Here is a 23502-nt window from a genome sequence, read left to right on the forward strand (position 1 = left end):
ATGTGCACGAGCTAAGGTGAAACAGCTTGGTTAAACATACAGCTGGAAAGCCTTTCCTCCAATGCACTTGTCCAGGTACCAGAAACATGGCTAGAAACATTTCACAACACTCCCTTCAGCTCAACGACAGAAGCATTTGCTCCTTTGGGTTCAGGTCTAATCACCTGCTCTTCATTTGTGAGCTGATATTGTCCAGGTACTGAAGTATCTTGATGGTAATAGTGGAAACCAGTGTTAACTAGGAAAGAGGCACCACTTTATCTCTACAAGAGCCTCACACCTGAGTCTATATTATCTGCCTGATTTTCCTAATAGCTGGAAATTGGATTAGAGAAATAATTGCTTATTTGGCTCTTCAGGTGGGAATCCTGTGCTTTAGAGCAGTTCATTTATCTAGAGTGTCCTGAGAAGATAATTTTACGAAACTGTGGGTTTACAGCCTGGCACTATAGTGGGTTTCAGTAGAAATAACACTTCTGTTACAGCATTAAGCTCTAGAAAAGACAAATTTATGTTTTAAATGTAATTGAGAAGAGGAATTTATTTTAAAACCTAGATGTTTGTGGAAGCTGATTAGGACTTCATAGGGAAAGCTGAGCCTGAGTACTTGATAACTCGTCCTTTTCAAATAAATCCACCAGGTAAGTCTCCTTAAGTTTTGGAACTTTTCCACCTTGTCTGATTTCCTGGTACTTGTTCATACAAGTTTTGCCCTGTAAGCACACCTTTGATTAGCTGTGACATGGCACCTTTCCTTTCAAATGAATCTATTTCGAAACTTCTTGTACTTAAAATCCATCTAGACTTCCTTCTTGAAAGGCTTTGAGACCCAATTCTTTCCTCACTTGTTCCGCTTAACTCAGTGTATTTGCTTCCACAGAAAAGATTACTGTTGCGTCTTGAGTGTCCAGAAGTATCCCCATTAAATAAGGAAAAACACGTTTTACTCAGAAATGCTGAGTCATTCTCAATTCCCAGTTTGGACTGGGAAGTGAATGGGGGAATGCATTTTTAGAACTGCATCACAGAGCATGAGCGGCAATCCAAATAAAGGATGACTCTTTATTCATACATATGTATACGTAACCTGTATGAGATTTAAGTTCTCTTGTCAAGAGAGTAGAGAAAATCCTTTACATTTCCAAGCTCTCTTTTGCAGTCTCAACATAATTTTAAACAAGTGTATCTCTGCTCCAATCCAGACATGTGGCACTAAATGTAACATCGGAATCTACCCCCTTTCCAGGATTGAAATCGGCTACCATCTGGATAGACTAAAGTGTTCAGTAGCATAGTCTCCCTCCATGACATGACTGGATTATCTGTACAGTGTTAAACATAGGGCTGTAAGAGCTCTCTGGTAAAAATACCCTTCATCTTGTTCCAGTCAACAGACGGCTTATGATTTGACCCCATTTCTTTTGAATACCTTTTTTGCCGTAGATTGCAGTTCCTTGTTTCAGCAGTAATCATGCACCTTGATTCCTTTATATGTTTTTTTTAATTTTACTTATCAATTATGATTTTTGTTAGTCTCATTCAAGTAATTAATGAAGTTCCATGTCATGTGGCCTTAACATAACAAAATCCCCACAGATGTGCTGCTGACTTTCTGGGCTAACATACATTAGGTGAACCATGGTAGGTGCGAGACTACTCTTACCAAACCAGACATCTAAGATTCAGCATAAATATGTTTGCACTTAAATGTTTTCCAAAATTTTTGTGTCAATTAAATGTGGCACTAGCTGACTTTCTTAAGCCTTGGTTAGATGTCTCTGGGAGACTTGGTTACTGTACTACAAACTTGGATTTTGGTATTAAGCAGTGTATTATTGATGGCTGGCACTGTTTAAGAGAAGTTAAGTGACTAGAAGCCTGCTTTGCCAGCAGCTGTATAAATCCACAGAAAAATGGTGCTGTGTGGCCTGTACTCTCTGCTGATATTTTCAGGCACCAGGCGGAAATCAATTTGTAAACCTCCTTTACGAAGTGCCTGGGAAAGCCAGCCAGATGGTGGGTGAGTGGGGTTACGTTCACTCTATGCATAGTCTCTCTTCCCTTCCAAAACCTTTTAAGGGTCAACCACTAAAAAACCATTGGCAGCCACCGGGTCGGGCCTCTCTCTACAGAAGAGTCGCGAATTGTCGCCGTGGGCCAAGGAACGTGGACAACGACAGGATTGCTCTTCCGGCGACGGTAACTCCCCTGGGATGAAAAGGCTCGGGTGTTTACGCGGCTTCATCCGGGCGGGAGGGCCCGTCCTCGGGAGAGGGATCTCGTGTCCGGCGAGCGGGCGAGTGGGTGAGCGGCAGGCGCTGCCCTGGCTCCTTCCCCGCTGCCTCCCCGGGATGCCGCCCGGGGCGGCTCCAGCGCCCCTCCTCCTGCCCCGACGGCCGCTCGCTCCCGCTCCTGCTCCCGCTCCTGCCCCGCCCCGCCCGCGCGGCCCTTCGCGCTGCCGGAGCGTCAGCGGGAATTTCCAGCCAGGAAGTGCGGCGGGCCGGGGGCAGGGGCGGAGGCTGCGCAGGCCGGTGCCGCTCGGCTGCCCTGGCCGGCGGGGCGGGCGGGGAGGAGGGGGAAAGTCCGCGCGGAGCGGAGCCGGGGCGCGGGCGGCGGCACGCCGCTTACATGGCGCGGCGCTGAGGGACCCGCCGGCGGCACACCGCCACCACGACCTGGAGGACGAGGCGCCGCCAGCCCTGCCCTGCCCCGGTGAGCCCCAGGCGGCCCCTGACCCGCCGCTCGCCGCTTTCTTTCTCCGCTGTCCGTGCCTCGGCGCCCGCCTGCCGCTGGCTGCGCTCCCTCTGCCCCGCGCCAGCTCGGGCTGGGCTGGGCGGCGGCGGCAGCGCCGCGGGGAGCGCGGCAGCCCACGGAGCGGAGGTTTGCCGGCGGGAAGCGTGTCCCCGCGAACAGCCCCGCGCCTGCCACCTCGGCACGGGCGCGGAGCTCCCGCTGGAGCGCCGGGAGGAGCTGCCGCGGGATTCGCCCGCGCTCGGCGCGGCGGCTGCGGCGAGCCGGGGGAGCGGGCGGGATGCCGGGCAGGGCTTTTCTGGTGGGGTGCTACAGGGGTCTTCCTGGCGAGGAAAGGGGTGTCTGTGACAGGCTGTCCGGTAAAGTGAAAAATTCTGAAAGCCCGACTTGTGCTGACGGCGTGTCGGGTGCTCGTAGGGTGAAGGAGGTGCTGCTCTTGTCAGTTTTGGTTTCGAAGGTGACACACGTACGTGCTCCACCTGAGACACAGCCGGGAGCGCCCGCCGGGGCACAGCATCAAAACGTGAGTTTGGTACTGGCGGCTTCGGGTGTCTTCGTCTTGGGTGGAGCCCGAGAGTGTCGCAGATAGTATTTAAAAAAGGCTGCGTTAAAAGGTAGGAAAGAGTGAGGTTTTTAAAGGTAATTTAGTAATAAGTGATGAAACTGAAAAGTTCTCATCGTGAGGAGGAATATTATTAGACTGATTGGTCTGTTACACTTGACCTAAAACCCAAGAATATCCAACTTCTCATCATCGCAATTTTTTTTGCTTATCGATGCTTTTTCCTTTGATGGTAACTTTGGTAAAAAAGCGCTGTTGACATTGTATGTGAACAAAAAGCGGAGTATTATTTCTGTGACACATGCTATGTGTTGTTGGGCTATTATCATACTGCAGCGTACTACTGTGTGATTTCATTCAAATAAGTGAATGTGAGTGCCTGTAAGCATTTGGGGAATAAGACTTAAGAGACAAGGGATCATCTGCTGTTTCAACTTCCTGTTTTAAAATGCTCAAAATCTTTACTTAAGAGTAACATTTTAAAGGAAATACAGATTATTATTATTTTTAAAAGCGGTTTTAAAGTGCTGATCATATTTGACATGTTTTGTGCTTCAGAAGTTCTCTTTTCACTTACTCTGTTCAGAGAGAAAAGTGGATGAATTCTTTGCCTTAACACCTCACGTCTTAGATTCTGTGAGGTGCTACACCACCGCTGTCAAGCTCACAGAACAGAGTTGAAAATTTAGCACTTTGATTTTATTGACATCCGGAGTCTCTGTGCTATGTACTGTGTAGTACCAACTTTTGAAATAGCGTTTCAGTCAAAGCATTTTTACTCTTTCAGAAAAGAATGTAGCTGCCCCTTCTAGGAAAGCATTAACCAAGACGTCATTCTAAGATATCCTGTCTGCAATGTTTTGTAATCTACAGAAATGACTACAGTTTAACTGAGAAAATGAAAGATGATAAAGCAGCCTGTAACAATCCAGAAGCAGATGCTCTGTTCTGCAAACTTCTCTGGCTCAAGAATTTAGCTAACAGTTATGCTGAAATATTATTGTCAGGATCTGCCACAGTGTGTGGAGATTTCAAGGAATCTCAGTGCTGAAATCTGTGCAAGATTGGTTAAATAACTTAATCTGAAATATTTCTTTCCACCCTTTGTAAGGAAAGAAATATCAATCGGTGATAGTCATCAAAAAATGGAGTCATTTTCTCATGCAAGAAATGAATACGCTGACTAGAGATAAGAGAACAGCTTTGTATCACTTTGCATCATGTTGTATGTTTTTAAAAAACAGTGTTGTAGTAGATAAACTTCATACCTTCATTTACTTAATTCTGGCAGCACCTTGGTAATGTTTTTGTAGTGTTTATTTTGAAGTCAGAAAAGTTTGCTGGAAAAAAGTTTGCTGGGAGAGAGAAAAAGAGAATCTTGGAAGAGGGTGGGAGGGTGGAAAGCAGACAGAGATATTTCACTGATGTGCACATTTGAAAATTTCCTGCTTCATTTGTTGAAAAACAGCAGTTCTAATTGTTTCTCAGTTACTATGTATTTGACTTTAAAAATCAATTTTAATAATAAATTTAAATTTTTTCATTGAAGTGGCATTACATGAATTCAGTAGGATACCTACAAATAAATATCACTGACGCAAATTTGCTGAATAATAGATTTTTGAGTTTCCTTTTCCCAAAAACTTCCCATACCACTGTCATATGAATACATGCAAACTCCAGAAATATGTTCAGTTAGGAATTAATGTCATTGTGCTTATTGCTGAGCCTGGAAGTACGGGAACTAAGTTTGAAGGCCTGTGAGTCTTTACTGTCAAGGGTGCTTGTATACAAAGTAGATTTTGGTTTTGAAGTTGCAAAGATACAGTGAAAGACAATATATTTTTTACTAACTTACAGTTGGTTTTCTGATGTAGTGATGATGAAATTCTGTGGTCTTCAGAGATTCTGGTTAATTCTGTGTTTTCATAGATCGCTTCAAAATAACTTGCTAAGATATTTTCGCCTGTCAGTGCTGTTTGCCAACTCTGAATTCAAAAGTATCAGTCTTAAAGAAAATGGTTACTCATTTAGGTAAGCAACTAATGAAAAGTCTAAAGTTAGCTAAAAAGTCTTTTTTCTAACACGTTGATAGCTTTCCTTTGGTTCTCAGACAAAATAACACAGCTATTATGAAACAAAGAGGAAAGAATGTTTCAGGGGGAATGAAAAAACAGTTCCTGGTTTTGGTCACTTTTAGCTTTGACACAGGTATTTTAGAAGTGGAAGTCGTAATTTGATGTCCTCTAAATAAGCTGTGAACCTTTTAAGAAGTTCTGCATTGATAAGATCATAATTATAGTTGCATTAACTGTGCCCTTAGGTCAGTCAGGCAGTAAGTTTGCATCTAACTTCAAGCACAGAAATAATTCGCTGAATCTTCTTCAGTGCTTTCATTTAAACATATGTATTTTGCTGAAGCACTGCTGACAGTTTCAAAAGTAAGGCCTTAAAAGATGTTTCAAATTATTATAGTCTCAAGGTAAAATCCTTTGTTTAGCATTTAGGTGAAGCTGACAGACCATGTGTGGGGAGGAAGCTACTATTGCTACTACTAGCATTATTTCCCCCTTTCAACTTCGATGTTCTTTTGAAAATCAGTGACACAGATATGGGGTTTTTCTTCATTTAAAATGCTAAACTGAAATACCTCTGTTTCATTTGTCGTCCAAGCAAATTGTTCTGGTGTCAACAGGTCAAGTGCAAAGTAGGTCTGAGTTGTGTGGTGTTGGGCTTTGTTTGTGTTTTCTTTGTTTGTTTTACTTGGGTTTGGCTTTAGTTTTTTGTTTCTGCTGAAGATCATATTTCTATCTGTTTAAAGATGGACAGATTTTAACATAAGAATGAAGTAAAAACGAAGTAAGCAGGTGATTTTTTGGTCTCATTAGTTTAGTCCAAGTGGGTTTTGTTGTGTCATAGGTTACTATAGAAAACTGAGACTGCAAGAGTTTTACCATTTCTTTGTAAAAAGCAAAAAAATAAGCCTTAGTAACCACTTTGCATCTATAGATTTGAAAACTAGGGTATAGCTGTGACTGTGCTGGACTCAGTTTGACCTGTTTGGTTCCACTTACTGTGTTAGTAAACTGTTTCTGTCATGTTATGTTTTCAGTGGCTGTTTGGAACTAAAAGGACGCTGAGAATCCCTTAGCTGACTTTTGTGATTGCAGTGGTAACAGCCCTTGCTATTTTCTGAGCCCTCTTCTGCTACTGTTGTTCATAAAATAGGGGACTGTCTTCAGTAAGACCCCAGAACTTGTGTAAGTGAACTTGGTGATAACAGGAAACCTTATGTCAACTAGACTTCTGAAATCTTGGGTTTACTTGTTACTTGGCTTCTCAGAAACACTGTTCTTCCCGTGCTCCCCTCCCACCACTCTCCCCCGCCCCCCCCGAAAAAAAAAAAAAAAAGGAAAAGTTTACAGTTTAATACTGATGATTCATGACAGTTAAGGCTTAGGAAATGGGTATATGTGGCTTGTTTATTCAAAATTTGACTGATGAACAACTTCTGTATGAAATAGAACTATTTGTAGAGAACATGTCAGTCTTTTTTCTGATCTGTAGGAAAAGTAACAGCATTTTAACATGATATTCAGTTTAGTTCACATAGTAGTAACACCCCACGTGGCTAAAATACAGTGTAGTTACTAGAGCTGTTTTGCTGTGTTGAACCTCAGTATTTTTACATATACTTAGCATTATACATGTACCAGAATATATTTGCCATATATTTGAATACTGTTTATTCCTTTGGTTTAAGTTGCTTTGAATATGTTTTAACAAAAACATTCTAACTTTATTCCAACAATATCGTGGAAAAACAGTTTATATGTTTATGGCATTTTAGTGTTTCCTCTTGACATACTAGTTCACTACTTTGATACTTGGGAAAGGAATGAAATGATAATAGAGCAACCATTCAGGTAGTCCAGTTACTCTTTGCCAATTGAATTTTCTTATGCTATGATTTTTTTTTTCTTCAAATAATAATAAATTTGCTGTAATAAATTTGATTCTAGATTTTGAATCATAAAATAATTTTGCACCCAGCAATTCTGATTTAGAGCATCACACTTCTGAAATCTCTTAAATATTTGTGATTGATTTAATTTCCTAAATATTTTGTAGTTTTTCTACTGCTGTCAAATAATGCATCTGCTCACGACTAAAAATATTTGAAAAATTTAAATTCAACAATTTTTAAATTTTAAAAATACACAGAGACAACTGCCAGGTCCCACCCAACAGGAAATAATAAACAGGCTTAATTATTAAGAAGAGGAGGCAATTTGTGTTTTTATATTAGAAAAACAAACAGTGTCATTTAGGGTTATGTAGTGTTATTGCAAATGCAACAGTCTATGGATAAGAAAAAGTCTGCAGAGGAAAGTAGAATCTTTGATAAAAATGTCTCTCTGCACAAACTTTTCCTTACTTGTATACTGAGAAATTACACTCAAATCTTTATTGAGCGATTACACATCTTTGTAGTACCTGAAGGAATGTAAAAATACAACTTCCTTTTGCTGCTTTAGAGGAAATTGAGCATTGTTGAGTTGTATACTGAGAATACAGTTTCCTTAAAACAGCTCCCTTCAGCCCCAGGTATTGAAGTCATAGATGGGAGAAGAAATAGTAGTGAACATGTAACATTTAAATTTCAAATTTCAAATCTGTTTCATTACTGAGTTAAAACTTCTTCAAAATAACATAGTTGATGGGGCTTCTTGTCAACCTGAGCAAGTTAGCAATGTCTTCTTGTGTTTAGCATGTTTTTCTTTCCCATTTGTGCTAAAGATATTTATGCCAATATTGTGGGTGACAATATGCATGATGTTGCCTTATATTTTGGTTCTATTTACTTCATATACTACATAATACTTTAGTTGTTTATCACCTCTTACTTTGAATAAAATGGTTTTTGCTCTGGAGCTGTACTTCTGGCATTCTGGGAAAAATAACTGAGTTCAAAGGAAATGAAGTGCTGGATGAATTGAAGAGGTGGCCAGAAGCAGGGTGAAAAGGCCATGCATTGAAAAGGAGTGGGCAGTATCGTGACTTTGAAGGGACTGTGGTGGTGAAGGCTTGAGACTAAACAGCTTGGATCAGTATCTCAGATCTGTCAGGGCAGCATGCTCTGGCCTCCAGCCAAAATCATCTCAGCAGCTCTTGTCCTCCTTCCCTCACTGACCCAGCAATTCCAAGTCTCTATTGCACAATACTTCTTCCCAGCATCTCTGTTTGGGGAATTTTGGTCTCTAGAACAATTGTCTCTATACAGGTACAGATTATGTTTTGCAAAGGGTAGGAGAGTGAGGCTCAAGGATAAATAGTTGCCACTTAAAGGTAAGTAAACCAGGTAAAAGACATGGTAGAGACTGTACAATACAGCAGTTACTGTTTCTACATCAGTATTTCTAGCTGCTGTTCCTAAAAACATAGTTCTCTGCAGTCACATAGACTGCCATGTTTTATAGCCCTGATGTAGCAAAAATATACGTTCAATATAATATATAAAGCACGAGTGTCTTTGCTTTTTTTTATCCTCATTCCTCTCTATTTTTAGTAAGCAAAATAAACAGGCTAAGAACATAACCACAGTGGATTTCATTACTTTCATTCAGTGTTCAGTTAAGTTTATTTTTAACAGGTAAATTACAATGAAAGCCAAGTTAAAGAGAAAAAGCACTGCTAGAATACTTTCAGGAAGTATTGTTCTTTCTGTATATCAGGTCAGTTGAAGTATAGTAGTTGAGTTTCTCACCTTGAGGCTTGCTTTCTGAATCCCAGCCTTGAAAGGTGAGAACAGGTTGATGTAAAACATCTCAGAAAGTAAGCGATGAATGTTCTTCGATGAAGAAATTTATTTAAACCATCAGACTAATTCCAGTTCACAAGTGCAATGGAGTGGGTAATAAAGATCATGATTATAGAAAGGTAATAGGAAGTCCCATTCCAAGTTTGTAGGGATTTTATTGGATGCTGGTATCAAAGAGGACAAGGGTTTACCTCATGCTTTAAATTCAGGCCGGAAAGTTGAAGAGAAGTAGAGGGAAGGATCTGGACTCTGATAAGTCAGGAGGGCTGAAAAAAATTGGATAGGGAAAGTTGTCTTGGTTTTTAAAAGGTGAACACAATGCATGTTGGAGAACAGGGAAGAGCTCTGAAATCAAATGATTGGGATAAACAGCAATGAGAATTCTTGTTCCTGGATGAGAGCATTCCTACGTTAATTATGTTGTTTCCATTTTAAATGCCTGATCCTTTTGAAGCTTTAAAACAATTATTCAGAATGCAATAAATGAAGTCATGTTCTTCCAGCTATGCCTACTTGTACCTTGTGCCATTTGGTTACTGAGGAGGAGGAGTGATGGCGAAGTTACTGCCATTCTATTTGCTTGGTTGTTTGGTGCAACCCCATTGTCTTCCATATATATGGAATGTATGTATGTACAACTTCCTAGTTGTTGGGTTTTTTTCTCCCTTTTTAAACCTTTTTCAAAGTGGCAATTGACCTGCTGTGAGGAGAAGGGAATACTGCACATGTATGCATATGCACACACGTACACACCCTCAGTAGGTACAGCTGTGTGGTTTTGGGCAAGTTTAGCTGGATTTTACATTTTCCCATTGCACTAGGAGCTAAATGAAGTTGCTTCACCCGCCTTTAAATTTTCACACTTAAAAATACTGTGAATTGAAATGTTTTGTTTCCTGAGCCCTGTTATCTGAAAGACTTCAGACAATCTCCAGGGTGGAGACTGCTGTGGTTGCCTGTAGTCTGCAGATGTTGGGGCATTTTTTTATTGTAGATGCAAGTGTGCAATACAACTTGTGGGAATTGGAGATTATGCAGGAAGTGGGCATATATAATAACATGAACTTCCACAAAGCAATTTTAATTGAGTCATCTTCCAATGAGACAGAGGTGGCAGTCTCTGCCTCATAGAGGTGGCAGCTCATGTAGGGAGAGAATGAACAAAGCTACACGAGGTAGATGTTAATCTTACCACTTGATGCATGTAGGAAAGGAGTGCAGAAATGGAGCAGTAAGGGAAGAGGCCCGTTAAAAGTCACAGAGTTAATGCTAGGGACTGTTTTTCTGCAAGTGTCTTTTTCACTTTTTGATCGTTATCAACTCTGGATTTGCACCAATTTTCATGTAAGAAGAGGAAGTGTAGAGATTTGTTAACTAAATAAATCCTGAGGAAACAAATTCTAGTTTGGAGGTAGGGGTCCCAGAACATCTTTGTTGTTTTTTTGGCTTTGAAGAGGACAAAACAGTGAAACTGAGGGTGTTTTCAGTCATTTAAAAGGGTCATTTGAAACTGCTGGGTTAATCTTTGTCTAGGCCCTGAAAAGGCAATCAAGTGTCAGTTCACATACACAAAGATGTATATTTGCACATCTAAATCATAATCTGTTTATAATAAACTGGTTTAGCATTCAGGCCTGAGAGAAAATCTTTAACCTTCCCCCCCCAAACACTGCAGCTGACTGTTGAACAAGAAAGATCTCAAGTAACAGCAGCCTGTGCTGTTGATGCAAGAGAGACTGTGTTTAATACCTGGTTAGACATTCATTAGTACCTACCTGCAATATGTAGGTAGTTGCTTTGCTGCTTCCAACTGTAATGTTAATAGAATCATAGAATAGTTTGGGTTGGAAGGGACCTCAAAGATCATCTAGTTCTAGCCCCCCTGCATCATAGGCAGGGACACCTCCCACTAGACCAGGTTACTCAAAGCCTATCCAACCTGGCCTTGAACACTTCCAGGGCTGGGGCATCCACACCTTCTCTGAGCAAACTGTGCCAGTGTCTCACCACCCTCCTAAGTGAAGAATTTATTCCTTCTGTCTGATGTAAACCTACCCTCAGTTGGTTTAAAGCCATTTCCCCTTGCCTCATCACTACATACCCTCGTAAAAAGTCCTCTCCAGCTTTCCTGTAGACCCTCTCTAGGTACTTGGAAGGTGCTGTAAGGTCTCCCTGGAGTCTTCTCCTGGGCGAACAGGGACCCTCTCAGCCAGTCTGCAGAGCAGAGGTGTCCCAACCCTGTGAGCATCTTTGTGACCCTCCCCTGGACTTGCTCCAACATGTCCATGTCCTTCTTGTGCTGAGGACCCCCAGAGCTGAATGTAGTACTGCAGTGGGGACATATGTAATAGCTTCTGTTTTGCTGTCATGACATTGTTCACTGCATCAGCTAAAAAGGCAGAAATTACTGCGTTCATAAGGTGAAATTCAGATAGACATAGATTTTATTTCTGTATGGATTTTAGTTTTTACATCAAAGTACTTAAAATGAAAAGTTTTCAGAAATACTGCCTCTGCGATATTTTTCCGCTTTGTTGGAAAGTCAGGTAACGTAGAACTGTAGATGTGACCAGGAAGTGTAGCAGATGTGAGAACTGCTGTTCTCACAGAGTTCTGCTGTAGGGAGAGTGGTGCAGTCTGAGAAACTAGAATAGGGCAAAGGCAATAGAACATACTGTTAAATTTGTCCTATTGGGCTTGCAGAAAAAGCTGTGAGATGCTTGCTTTGAAAGTTTTGCAAATTATACATTTAGCAAACAGGCAAGTAGGCAGATGCTATTCATGTTAGCTCCTCAGAATATTTTTTTTGAACAAGGACATTTGCTGTGTTGTCTGGGTAGGTATTTTTGAACACAGTTTTGCATATATGACTCATGAAATAGTAAGTGTTTAAATATGAGATCACAAAACAAGACCAGTTTTTATTCTGTTTATGCAGAAGAAACATGGCATTTGCACTCAGTTACCTAAGCAGGGTGCATCAACAGGGTTGGTATCTTCTGATGCTTTGTAAATAATGTTGGCTATTGAGATATTCAGATCGTTTTCTGTAATACTGACACTTTTCACTGGGAACTGTTTGACAAAAACTAAATTACAGTTGTTTCCGTGATTTCAGTATGTCAGTTGGCAATGATGATTATTTTATTTCTGTGGAACAGAAGTCAAACAAAAACATCTTAGCAAATTTTGTTGTATGCTGAGGGGTTTTTGTGCATTCTATGTCAACTTTTTCCATAAAGATTAATAATAACGATAACAGGTTGTTGATGAAAATAATGTTTTGTGAATGTGCCTATGAAATAATGTGATTGACTGGTATTTTTTACATTGCTCAAATCCTAATGTGTTTGGTGATAAAGTACAGCATGGGTGACAATGGCTGCTTGTTATATCTGTTACTAATTTTTGGCTGAAATCTTATGACCAGTTATTTGATGTTTGCTCAAATACTACAAATAAATATTACCCAGTAAATATTTCTCTCTAAAACTGAATTACGATCAGGTGTGTACTTTTTACTTTGTAGAGTCAAAAATAATTTTATCCACATGAACCTCCTTTTCCTGAAAGTCATCTGTGTATTAAGTGTATTCCTCTATTTTATTTTTTTTTCCTATTTTCTAGTTTGTGTGGGATGGGTGCCTATATGTTGGCTTTGGAGCTTGTTAATGAGCTGAGTCTCCATCAAAGTGAAGTACCTAAGTATTCCAATTTTCATATTGGTACTTGCCTTTCTAGTTGCTGTAGAAGGTACATGGTGACTCAGTTTTTCTTTACTGATTTACTGATCGTTTGCAACTCTCCTTCATAGTGCAATAGTTTTCATAGTTCACTTTGCTTTGCTGAAAAACGTGGCTCATGTTCATTGTGGTGGACTATGAGGGCCAGTGACATGTTTCTGACTTCTGTTAGTTATTAACCTTATTTAGTGTCTGCTTGCATGCAGACATGAGCCTCTTGACATAGTCATACAGTTATTTTCAGATGTTCCCTTGAAGAGCCTTATTTAGTGAGATCAACATAGATGAAATTAAAATTCTTTCAGTACCATTTACATTAGAGGAAATAACACTAATGTTTTCTAATAGACCTTATAAATTCCTAAGCAAATTCACAGGCTCTGCTCCTGGCCCCTCACTACTGGCCCCTGAAAAACTAAGCTAACCTAAACTTTCCCAGTGTCCAGCATTTATATGTAGACCTGTGAGAGAGGGTTGGGAATGCTGTACATCCATAATTGTCATTGTCAGCACTCTGTCGTTGTGGGTGCTAAGCACTTGTGGACTGCTGGAAATAAAGGTGTCCAAAATTAGTCAATATTTGACTCCTGTTTGTATTTATAAAATGTAAGAAATATTGGATGTTCTTCCTTGGGTATCTTTGTCTTGCATTTAGCAATACTTCACAAGAAAACCATTCTGGTTCATTCATGAATGCTCAGAATGCTCTTTATATTGTGTAAGAATGCAGAGTCCTGCTTTTGCTAAAGTATGGTAATGATTTTGCCTAAAGTCTTAATTACAGAATAGTCAGAGGAAAGACAGAAACTAATTAATTCCTGAAGAAATTTTGACTTCAGGACTTTAATATTAATTTTTAGTTACTTTAGAGTATGCAGTGGAAAATCCCAGCTGTAACCTATCCTGTCCTTACATTGTCCCTTCCAAATCCTGAGGAATTTTGAAAGTATTTTAAAAATCATTAATGTGATGAGTAAAATAAGAAGTTTCAGAGATGGGCATTTTCTAGGTTTCTCTACTGCTGTACATTGAAAAAAAAATAGAGTTCTAATCATGGTTTTGTGTTTCAGGACTTAAAATGGCAGGAGAAGATTCCTATATTATGGGAGTATCTGATCCCCAAGTAAGTGGATTTGTATGTTTTCAGTATACCTGTATCCTCTTCTAGCTCTCTGTTTAGGTTTTGTCTCATACTGTCCTGTCATTTTCTAGGCTTAACAACATGGACATATCAAAGCATTTTGCACTGAAGAAGTCAGATTTGGGGAAATCTAGTGGGGTTTTTTTTTCCCTAAGGTGATTTTTATGTGATCTGTAAAGTGCCTTGCCACTAGTTAAATGGTTGAAATGTAAAGGAAAGCTAGACCTGCTGAAATAAGCATTTGGAAAAATTACTTATTTTTATGCCCTGCCTGCCTGTGACACTTACTGTGAAGTTTCTGCTGTGGTGGACAGTTGACTTTTTCTGAAAATAAAACCCCTTATGCCATAGAAGGCCTTTTTGTGTAATTTTTTATGATATTTGCATTGACATAGATGACTAAAATGTTCCTTCACTCATACAGATTGGTAGGCATAACTCTTATCAGGTCTTCCTGATCTCATTAGATCTGAACTGTGAAAATGGTGCTTGGGTGAAAAGTTTAAAGAAAGAACAGATCATTTCTACTCACCCTAATTTTCAAAGAGCAAGTATTTTCTCCTTTATGCTTGCTCCACTTTGGAAGTAGATTTATACCTGACAACAATTACAGTGAGTTAAGATATGTCAGTGTTAAAAAAAAAAATAAATTAAACTTTAACCTGGGTATACTGTTTCTTGCATTAGACCTTGTCAATATATTTACATAAGGAATGTAGTCTGGTGAGGTTTAATCAGAGAAGTGAAAATGAAAACTCACAGGTTCTCAGCAAGGCCTTGGGCAAGACATCTAGTGTCAGATTTTCAAAATTTACTGTATAAGCTCTTTTGAATATATAGTTGTTAGTGCGTGTAAGCAAAATGCACGTTTCCAAACTGTGCTGAGGTCGGTGCGGTCTCATGATAGTGGTGGAACTTGGGGCAGTGCTGTCAGCTCTACTTGCACTGCTGTTGCCAGTAAAAATAAATTAGCTATAAGATATTCATGTAATTCAACAAAGTGTTTGCAGTGTCAATATTTGCAGAGACCTTTGAAATTCTTTGCTGATAGATGCTTTATGCAGTTATGTATATATGTAGTAATGAAGAGTATATTTTCTTTCAATGTAGATGTTTGCAATGGATCAGTTCATGGGAATGAATGCATTATTTAATAGTACAAATTACATCACTTCAGACTTACCAATCCGAACAGGTAAGAACCATTAGTATTTAATGGTGCTATTGTCCTGCTGATTATTCCTGTTTGTTTCCTTTTGTAAAGTTCTTTTCAGAGGCTTTTTTTTTCAGTCTTTCATAATACTAGATTGCAAAGTTGTCAACTAGATTTTTTTTTTACATCTTTTTGCATCTCTTTCTTACCCACATGAAACTTTCAGCAGTGAGGCAAATCTGATTCTCTTTTGGCTTGTACAGAAACTGAAAGTTTCAACAAGTTTCCCAGCTCAAACCAGAACAGTGACCAAAGAGCTTTGATTTTATGAATTATTTTGTATTGGGTTTTTTCTAAATTTATGCCTTCAGTGACCTACCTGTTTATATTGCCAGGTTGCATTTCTTTTCCTTTTGAACACTTTCAGTTGTTGTAGTGGTTCTTAAGGTGTTTGTTTTTCACTAGTAAAATGTAGAGAATATTAACTTCCTGTGTTTTTCCTTCTCTGTGACTTCTCTGTTTCCTGTAAAGTGGCAGTGTGGTATAAGAAGTACCTGACAATTTCCTGAATAATAACACTCATTTAAAAGTTCAGAGTCAAATTTTGCAAAAAACTGCTGAAAATAAGCACATAGCATTCTGCAGAGGTCTGATATGCAGCTCTTACAGTATGGTTCAAGAACAGTAATAACAAATACAAGCCCATTGTAGCTCAGTCAGTATTAGCTGCTTGATCAACCTTAGTCTGGTTTTGCTTATTAAATTTCTATGTTAATATTACTTCTTGCATGAATTGGGAAAATTCTTTTTTCCTGCTTAGTTTATTGGAATAGCTGATATGAAAGGAAGAAGGAAATAAAATTTTATTTAAGCTTATGTGGGTTTTTTTCCAATATATATATCTCCAATATAGCTATTAATGTCTTTTAACAGGAGAACTTTCTGTTGTTATCTATTTGACTGTTGTATCAGGATGTAGCTAGTATCTTCTGTATTACAAATTACTTTTGTTTGTTGAAAGTGCAAACCACTTCTGCTTGCAATATTTGATACACTTGATAGCAGTGAAGGTATAAAGGGTAAAATGAAATAAACATTTAGCGTTTTCCTTCGTAGGGAAAATTCCACCCTGAAGTAACAATAAATGCTGACTTTAAAATAAAAATGAAGGCATGCTTACTGTTTTAGTGTTTCCTTGATTAAACCATGCTTTACTTTTCTGGACTGAGTAGTAGGAAGAAAGGATCAAGAAACTCATATGGTACACATAATTTTGTTTCAAGATACAATGTTCTGATGAGCAAAGCTTTTGACGAATATGGACAAACATCCAACAAATAATTGTTGCAATCATTTGTTTGCAATGTGGTTTTATTAAGACAGATAAAATTATTCTCTAAGACTCATCTGTGTAGGATTAAATAGCTTTTGCATTGTATGCCAAGAGATTTTTTTCGCTGTCTTCCCAGAGTTTCTGTGGAACAAATAAGGTTATGGAAATTTCCCCATAAGGAGCTCTCTTACATGTACCTTTTAAGCGTACTCTATACTCCTCATGCCAGATCATTCCTTCCATACCAATTATTCATTTATATAAAACTTACTTTCAGGTGTCTATGTCCTGTCTAAAGTAGAAAACAGGTGTTTTCAAAACCATGTCAGGGAGTCAAGGATTCATTGAGTTCTACAGTCACAGAAAACTCTTACTGAGCTAAGTCTAGTTTTGTCCTTAATTTACAAAATTGCTTAGGAAAAGGCCTTTTTTTTTATATGTGCCGCTGCTCTTTTCTACTGCTGCACTATAGCTGCCTAGTTCCCTGTATACAAAATAGGATTCAGTAAAGAATCCTATTATTGCAAACAAAAAGTTAAGATTTAGAAAAGCTTGACAGCATCTAATGATGCCATAGTCAGTTTGTTTCTTGAGTAGTATCACTGTATTGCTTACTTCCTCCCCTGCTTGAAACTATGCCATGTTGTTATTATGGACTAGCTCTTCAGTTGTAAGATAATATAATAATTTATTTAATCTGCTTCAGTGGTTTCCAAGCAGGGACTAATTAATGATATCTTTCTACACAGCGAGGTTAGTTAAAAATTCATGTGGGATTTTCCAGGAATACTTCAGCTGAGATATGGAAAGAGTGAAATAAATGTTCCAAAAAGGATTTTTTTCTAGGACAGTTGTATGATCTTTAGTCTGTGCATTCATAAATGCACAATGTCAGACCTATTACATTGGCAGACAGGTTTAATATATAACCATGGATTGCCATATCATGCCAGTGTACCTGAATCAACAAATAGCTGGGGAATTTGGGGACTTTCTGATGATAAACATTCTGCTGTTATGTTAATATTTACAGTAATAGTAGAAAACCTTTGAGATGTTGGGACAATGATTTTCTCAATGACATTGTTAGTTTTCAAGTGTCTTTGCTCGCTTCTTTTTCTCTCTCATGTATGCCAGCTTTAAATAAAAATTAGGATTTGTTATTTTATCTCTAAAGCTGTAGAAGATAATTACGTGGTTCAAGTTCTACATTTGCATCTACGTCTAGAAAGAGTAGTCTCTGTGTGTGTTTGGTGGAAAAGAGATGGATCTATAACAAGTGCCATAACAGTGCAAGTTACAGGATGGAGCTGTGTGTTTAAAACAACACCATCAGCACAACCAGTATGTCACAGAGTCAGCCTCTTCTTTGGCTCATTGGGAAGTATCCTGCCTTTCAGAGTTAGGTACTGAACCTCAGTGGCATCAGGGATGGAGAGAGCATTATCCATGGCATGTTTAGACAGTGTGAAAGCAGATACACATCAATGGGATGTCCACTGTGTAGCGGAGAGTCAAAGTGATGCCTTACATTGGAGAGGAAATGGGCAGAGTTGTAGGCAAAGTGGTTTATAATTTGGGATGTTTCTTACTCGCTCCTGATTATATGAAGTCATCTACAACCATGGAACACAGCAATCTGTGTGCCAGTTAGAGGTGGTTCCAGGAACTGGTTAGTTGTTTTGTGTTCTAGGGGCTCTGGTCTAACTAACTCTTGGCATTAAGTGGTGTGTTTTTAAACCTTTGAAGTTGAAGCAGGGCCATCAGGAGCTGAACATTATTGCCTGGAGTCTGCTAAAATTAGTTTTCTGGTATTTCTTTAACCTCCTCTGTCCAACTCTGTGTGATGCTTGCTGTTCAGAAATGAGAAGGGCATAGAGGGAAAAAGAAGGTGCTTAAAAAAGCTTTATTTCATATTTTTTTCAGGGAGAGATACAGTTAGAGATTCAAGGAAGCCCAACCATTACCAAAACCGAAATGGGTGTTCATTTTCCCTGTCACAGGCAGTGGCCCTAGCCCTCAGAAGCTTGAACAGACTTGCATACTGTTTCTGGTGTTCTTTCTAGATCTTCTGTGCTTGTGTTTTGAAGAGTGAAGTGAGGGAAGAGGTTAAGCAAACCGCATGTGCTGCTTGCTTTAAACATCATGCTTTGAACACCGAAGAGTTGAGATTGGAAAGTGTGTTCTTGTAGCATTTGCACGTCCTCCCTGTCAGGGATTCACCTGCACAACAGGCGTTCAGGAAGGATAAGGCACTAGGTCTTGAGTCTGAGCTTTTAGCAGCAAGGTACCAGTGCCAGGATGGACACAAGAGGGTTGGTGTAGGATTTAACAATCAAAACTTAGAGGCCATGAGTGTTTTCATCCATGTCCATTCTATAACAGCAATTATGAGGGTGAGATGCCCATTCTGGGAGATCCACAACCAGAGAGAAGGTAAGCGGGAGACTTGTCCACAGCTGGTTGCAGGTTAAATTGAATGGCTTCATTCAATTTAGCTAAGCTGTACTAGCTAAGCTGTTAGATAAAGGACCTCACTAGTCCAACAGTGCTGCCAGGCTTGCAGACATATCCCACCAACCTTACAGATCCCTTTTTCCTTGATTTTTGTTACGGTGGGAAGAAGGAATCAAGAGGGATCCTAAGATGGGTGCTCCTTTGGAAGTGTGTGTGTAGGGTGAGGCCTGTCAAGAGGAAGAAAGAATGTAAGTGGTGGGAGTGTCAGGAGGCAGGAGGACCTCTGACTCAGGCAGGAAGGAAAATGAAGAAACTTAGCAGTTGAAGAAGACGTGGGGAAGTGGGACTGTGACTCAGGCTGGAGGTGAGGCAGCGGGATGCAAGTTGGTCTGTGGCAACCGAGGTGAGGAGATGGAAAAAGAAGCCCTGAAGCATACCCAAGATGTGGCAGTCTGCACCAAAACCCCTCCGTGCTGGAGGACTGCATGTTTTAGTTACAGTTCTTGGCCCTCCTGGCTGCAGCAATGCCAGGCAAATCGTGAGGAGTGCTCGTGTCAGAACTTGGCTCTTGGCAACCATGAGAGTGATCCCTGTGTGAAAGCCATGACTGTGTGCCTTCAGCCTCTCTGTAGGGCAAAAGTAGAACTTAAGCTATGCATTAGGTAGTGTTCCTTCTTGTGGTTGTTTAACATTTAAAAGGGGGTTGCTTGTTAAACAAGAATGTGAAGCAATCAACCTTCCAGACTACAACAGAGGTGCAAAAAATCATCACAAATCTCATCATTATTAGTTTCTCTTACAAGGTGTTTATTTCAGGTTCCTGCTCTCTGTCTGCTTAGACCAGACATGCCTAGTAATAGAAACGAAATATTAAAAGCTTCCCTGTGCAAAACACTAAATGTCTTTTTTTTTTTTTTCCGTGGGAAATTATGAGTGAAAGAAGGAACCACACATAGCCGATGCTAGGCTGTCGAATGTACTTCTGGGAAGTATTCAGAATTTAGTGAAGACAGTTGTATGAGACTTTTCATGGGCTAAAATCCTTTCTATGATCAAAATTATATGCCATTTATGCTTGTATGTTTTCTTGAACATTGCTGCTTAATTTTTAAATAGCATGTCAGGTGTAATTAAGGGCATTGCACTCTACTGTTATTTGGGTCTGGTTCAGATGCTATGCTAGGAAATTACTTAGTCACTGTAAAAGAAAATGTTTAGTCGCAAAACCCAAGGGTTAAAATAAGACCTCACAAAACTGTGTTTTAAATACATTGGTATATGATTTATATAATATGATTAATGATAACAGCCATCTAGTTTGCCTTTGCACATTTGCATGCATCTTTTTGCACTTTCCTAGTGCTAGTATGTAAGATTTTTATTTATTTTTTTTAGTCGGTATCTTTGTCAGCTTTTTATAAACTTTTTTCCAAGGGGGAAGAAGAACCACAGTCCCAAGGTTTTAATTTCCCTAAGTTTTCACAAGTGTTGTGCAAGGTCAAACCATTTCAGTGGTGTAAACAATTTCCTTTGAGCTTTCCAATGTGCCAAGATAGTGTATATTCCTCTCTTAGGAATTTGCATTTCCTTATGCTGAGGAAAAATTGAAACTTGGATCTGCTGCATCCTGGGGGACTTCTGCAGCCACTTAGCCGTAGGATAAGAACGCTTCCTTTTCTGGCTAATGTTTGAGAGAAAGGGATAGTACTTTGTGTGGATACTAATCCAATGTGTATGCCTAGAAAATGAATTCCTAAGAGGAGAACAGCCAAAGAACAATTACTTTGCAGGTCGTGCCCTCAAGGCTTGGTTGAATGTTGAACTACACAGTTGTATTTTAGGTGCATTGTGTCTGCCAGTGCCCAGAAAATACAAGGCTTCTGGATTGTTAAAGTATAAAATTTCAGATGCCTAAAGCATGAGGAGGGTTAGGGGTCTATGAACAGAGGTCTTAAATTTAAGTGCTGATATATTGCTTAAACCCAACTCAGTTCATCTTGACTCTGTTACAGACAAAAATTGAAACATAAGGCCAAAGCTAAATATTACTCTACATCTTTTAAAGTTGAGGTCCAAACTGTTTTTCATGCTTTCTAATGTAAGGTCGTGTGTATATGGTCTTGAGGCAATTTTTTGCATGACTTCAAGTTTACTTTTACATATGAAAGGACAAATGTTTACCTTAAGAAATAAGTTATCTTTATATGTGAAATTGTTGTGACTGACATTTGCAATATAACTTTGGCATGAAGATAATTCAGTGGCTGAGTCAGCTAACTGCAGCAGTAGAACACTGATTTCATCCACTGGTGTATTTATCACAACTTCCATGTTGAGAGAAGCTTGTTCAGTTAAGACCTGTGCTGACCAAAGGCATGAACATCTATTTTATTATAATGAAGTAGTACTGAGGAGCTGAGATGGATGCATGTAGTCATACTACAAAACATACGTTAATTAATCCCTTGCTGGTTTTAATTATTGCTAAACATTGGGCTTATTGGCAAATAAAAGTTGATGCAAGTATGTAGTTCTGTGCTGAAGCCAACTTCTATGTAGTTGGTGTGGTACTTGCAGATGGTGCAGTTGTTCAGAGGCAGATCACACCTGGATGTGGCAGGGCATGGAATGCTTTGTGTGCTTGCTGGCTCTGCCACATCGCTGTACCTTGTCTGCTTTGGAGGAGTCGCGTGTCCCAGTGAGCTTGCTTGATTCCTCAGCATTAATACCGGCCTCTGGTGGTCTAGTGGTTAGGGTGCAGGACTCTCACCGCTGCGACCTGGGTTCGATTCCCAGCCCCCCGGGCAGATGGAGCTCGTTAGCCCTGTGTGGCAATCCATCTAAGAGAAGGTCACTCTAAACAAACCTACGTCCTGGGGACCTCGCTGCCACTGTCCAAGCTTGCTCGGCCCCGGCAGATGAACCTCAGGATTAAAGGGTGGGCTCAGTTCAGCGCACGCTGTGTCTCACCTAAAAAATCCACTGTGCAGGCTCGAAGGGTTAATGACCTTTCCCAAATCTTCGCTCGCGAAGACTGGCCATTATTAATACCTTTAATAGAGTAGAAGTGGTGATATGTAATTCCGACAGGAAAATGGCTGGCAAAATATTATGTAGGTATTCACAGTGAAGCTGTTGTTTGGGATCTGCTTTGAAAACAACTGATTTTTTAGCATTGAAATGCAAATCTTCTTGTCTGTTTAGCAAGAGGCAGGGAAGAAATCATAGGTCTTAGAACTGTTGTTTTCAGACTCCTGAGTGGCTTGCATTTGAAGAGGTATTTCACAGCCATTCACCTAGAGAGCTTTCCTTCTTGATGTAAATAATCTAAATGGTCAGAGCTGGAGCTAAGCTTTGATCAGGTGATGAATTCTTAACTCAGGTGACACTGAATTCTCATTGGATTTAGGGTCTGCTCCAAGACCATTTAAACTGGTGAATTTTAAATGAGGTTTATAGTAAAAAGTTAACCACCGTATGAGACTGAAAGTTGTTTAAGGAAGCCGTCTTTAAAAGATGTAAGTAGAATTTTAGTAGAACATAATCCTCTGTATTGGCACCATGATCAAGATGGATCTCAATAGAGAGTCTCCATCTCTAAGCAAATTGAGTGCATTCAGTGTTGTTAGAGGCACAGCAGAACAGTATATTTAGAAGTGTATCTGAAATTATTAAAAGAATGTAAATTGTTTAGTCTTCTCAGTTCCAGGATTTTATTTAAAGCAGCCCTTACTGTTAGGGCATGTTGAGGCAGCTTGAATTCCTCTTGTATTCCCATACCTCAGAGCTTCCCATTGGCTGTCTCCAGACTTTCGAAAGCACCTATTCAGTAGGAAGCCCTGAAGCCAAAAGCTTGTGAGTATAGTCTTTAGAGCCCAAGGGGTTTAAATACAAAAGTTGACCTTAGCTCAAGAAGGCCAGGCTGCTTGTCAGTGACGAGGGGAGGATCCTGTTCTTATTCACCGTTGCAAATTTTAACTGAGTTATCAGTTGCCCATTTAGGCCCTCTGAGCTAAAATTAACTTTTTTGAGTTAATCCTTCTCTTCTTACTCCACTGGTCTCTAGGAACGCTGGAAATGACAGACCGCCAAGTGATTAAATTATTTCTTGAAATTTAAGTTCTGAGGAGACTTAGGTGCTTTCAAAAGTTTTATCTCAAGACATTCAAGGACGTAATTGTACCCCTGCAACTTATATGTCATAGTAATAAAAATATAATTTCTATTAATACTTTTCTTTCTTTTATGTTAGCAGATGGACCATATCTTCAAATCATAGAACAGCCAAAACAGGTAAGAACAAGACTACATTTTGAAAACGGATTACTACATTCAGCCTTGAATAAATTTAAGACTAGAAATAAAGAGTACAGAAAAGGCTGAACTCTCAGAACAAATATGACACTTGAACATGAGCATTTTTAACTCTTGTAGTTAAGTTGTTGCCTGTTTTGTTTTGTGTCTCTGTGGAAGTGTCATAATACAAAAAAACCCTGAGGATTTTAAAAGTATGTCTTGCTAAGTGACATCTTAGAAGTGAC

General features: G+C 39.5%; 1 protein-coding gene across 1 annotated transcript in view; it reads left to right on the top strand.

The window, feature by feature from the left end:
• The first annotated feature begins 2605 nt into the window (after positions 1–2605).
• Positions 2606–23502, top strand: part of NFKB1 (nuclear factor kappa B subunit 1) — a 56927-nt gene continuing 36030 nt past the window's right edge. The window contains exons 1-4 of the mRNA XM_017822218.1: positions 2606–2712; positions 13948–14000; positions 15129–15213; positions 23214–23254. Of these exons, the coding sequence (XP_017677707.1) occupies positions 13956–14000; positions 15129–15213; positions 23214–23254 (171 nt within the window). The 5' untranslated portion in view covers positions 2606–2712; positions 13948–13955. The remainder of the gene's footprint in view (positions 2713–13947; positions 14001–15128; positions 15214–23213; positions 23255–23502) is intronic.

Source organism: Lepidothrix coronata, unplaced genomic scaffold, assembly GCF_001604755.1.
Source record: "Lepidothrix coronata isolate B3197 unplaced genomic scaffold, Lepidothrix_coronata-1.0 Scaffold96, whole genome shotgun sequence".
In the NCBI taxonomy this organism is placed as follows: Eukaryota; Metazoa; Chordata; class Aves; order Passeriformes; family Pipridae; genus Lepidothrix; species Lepidothrix coronata.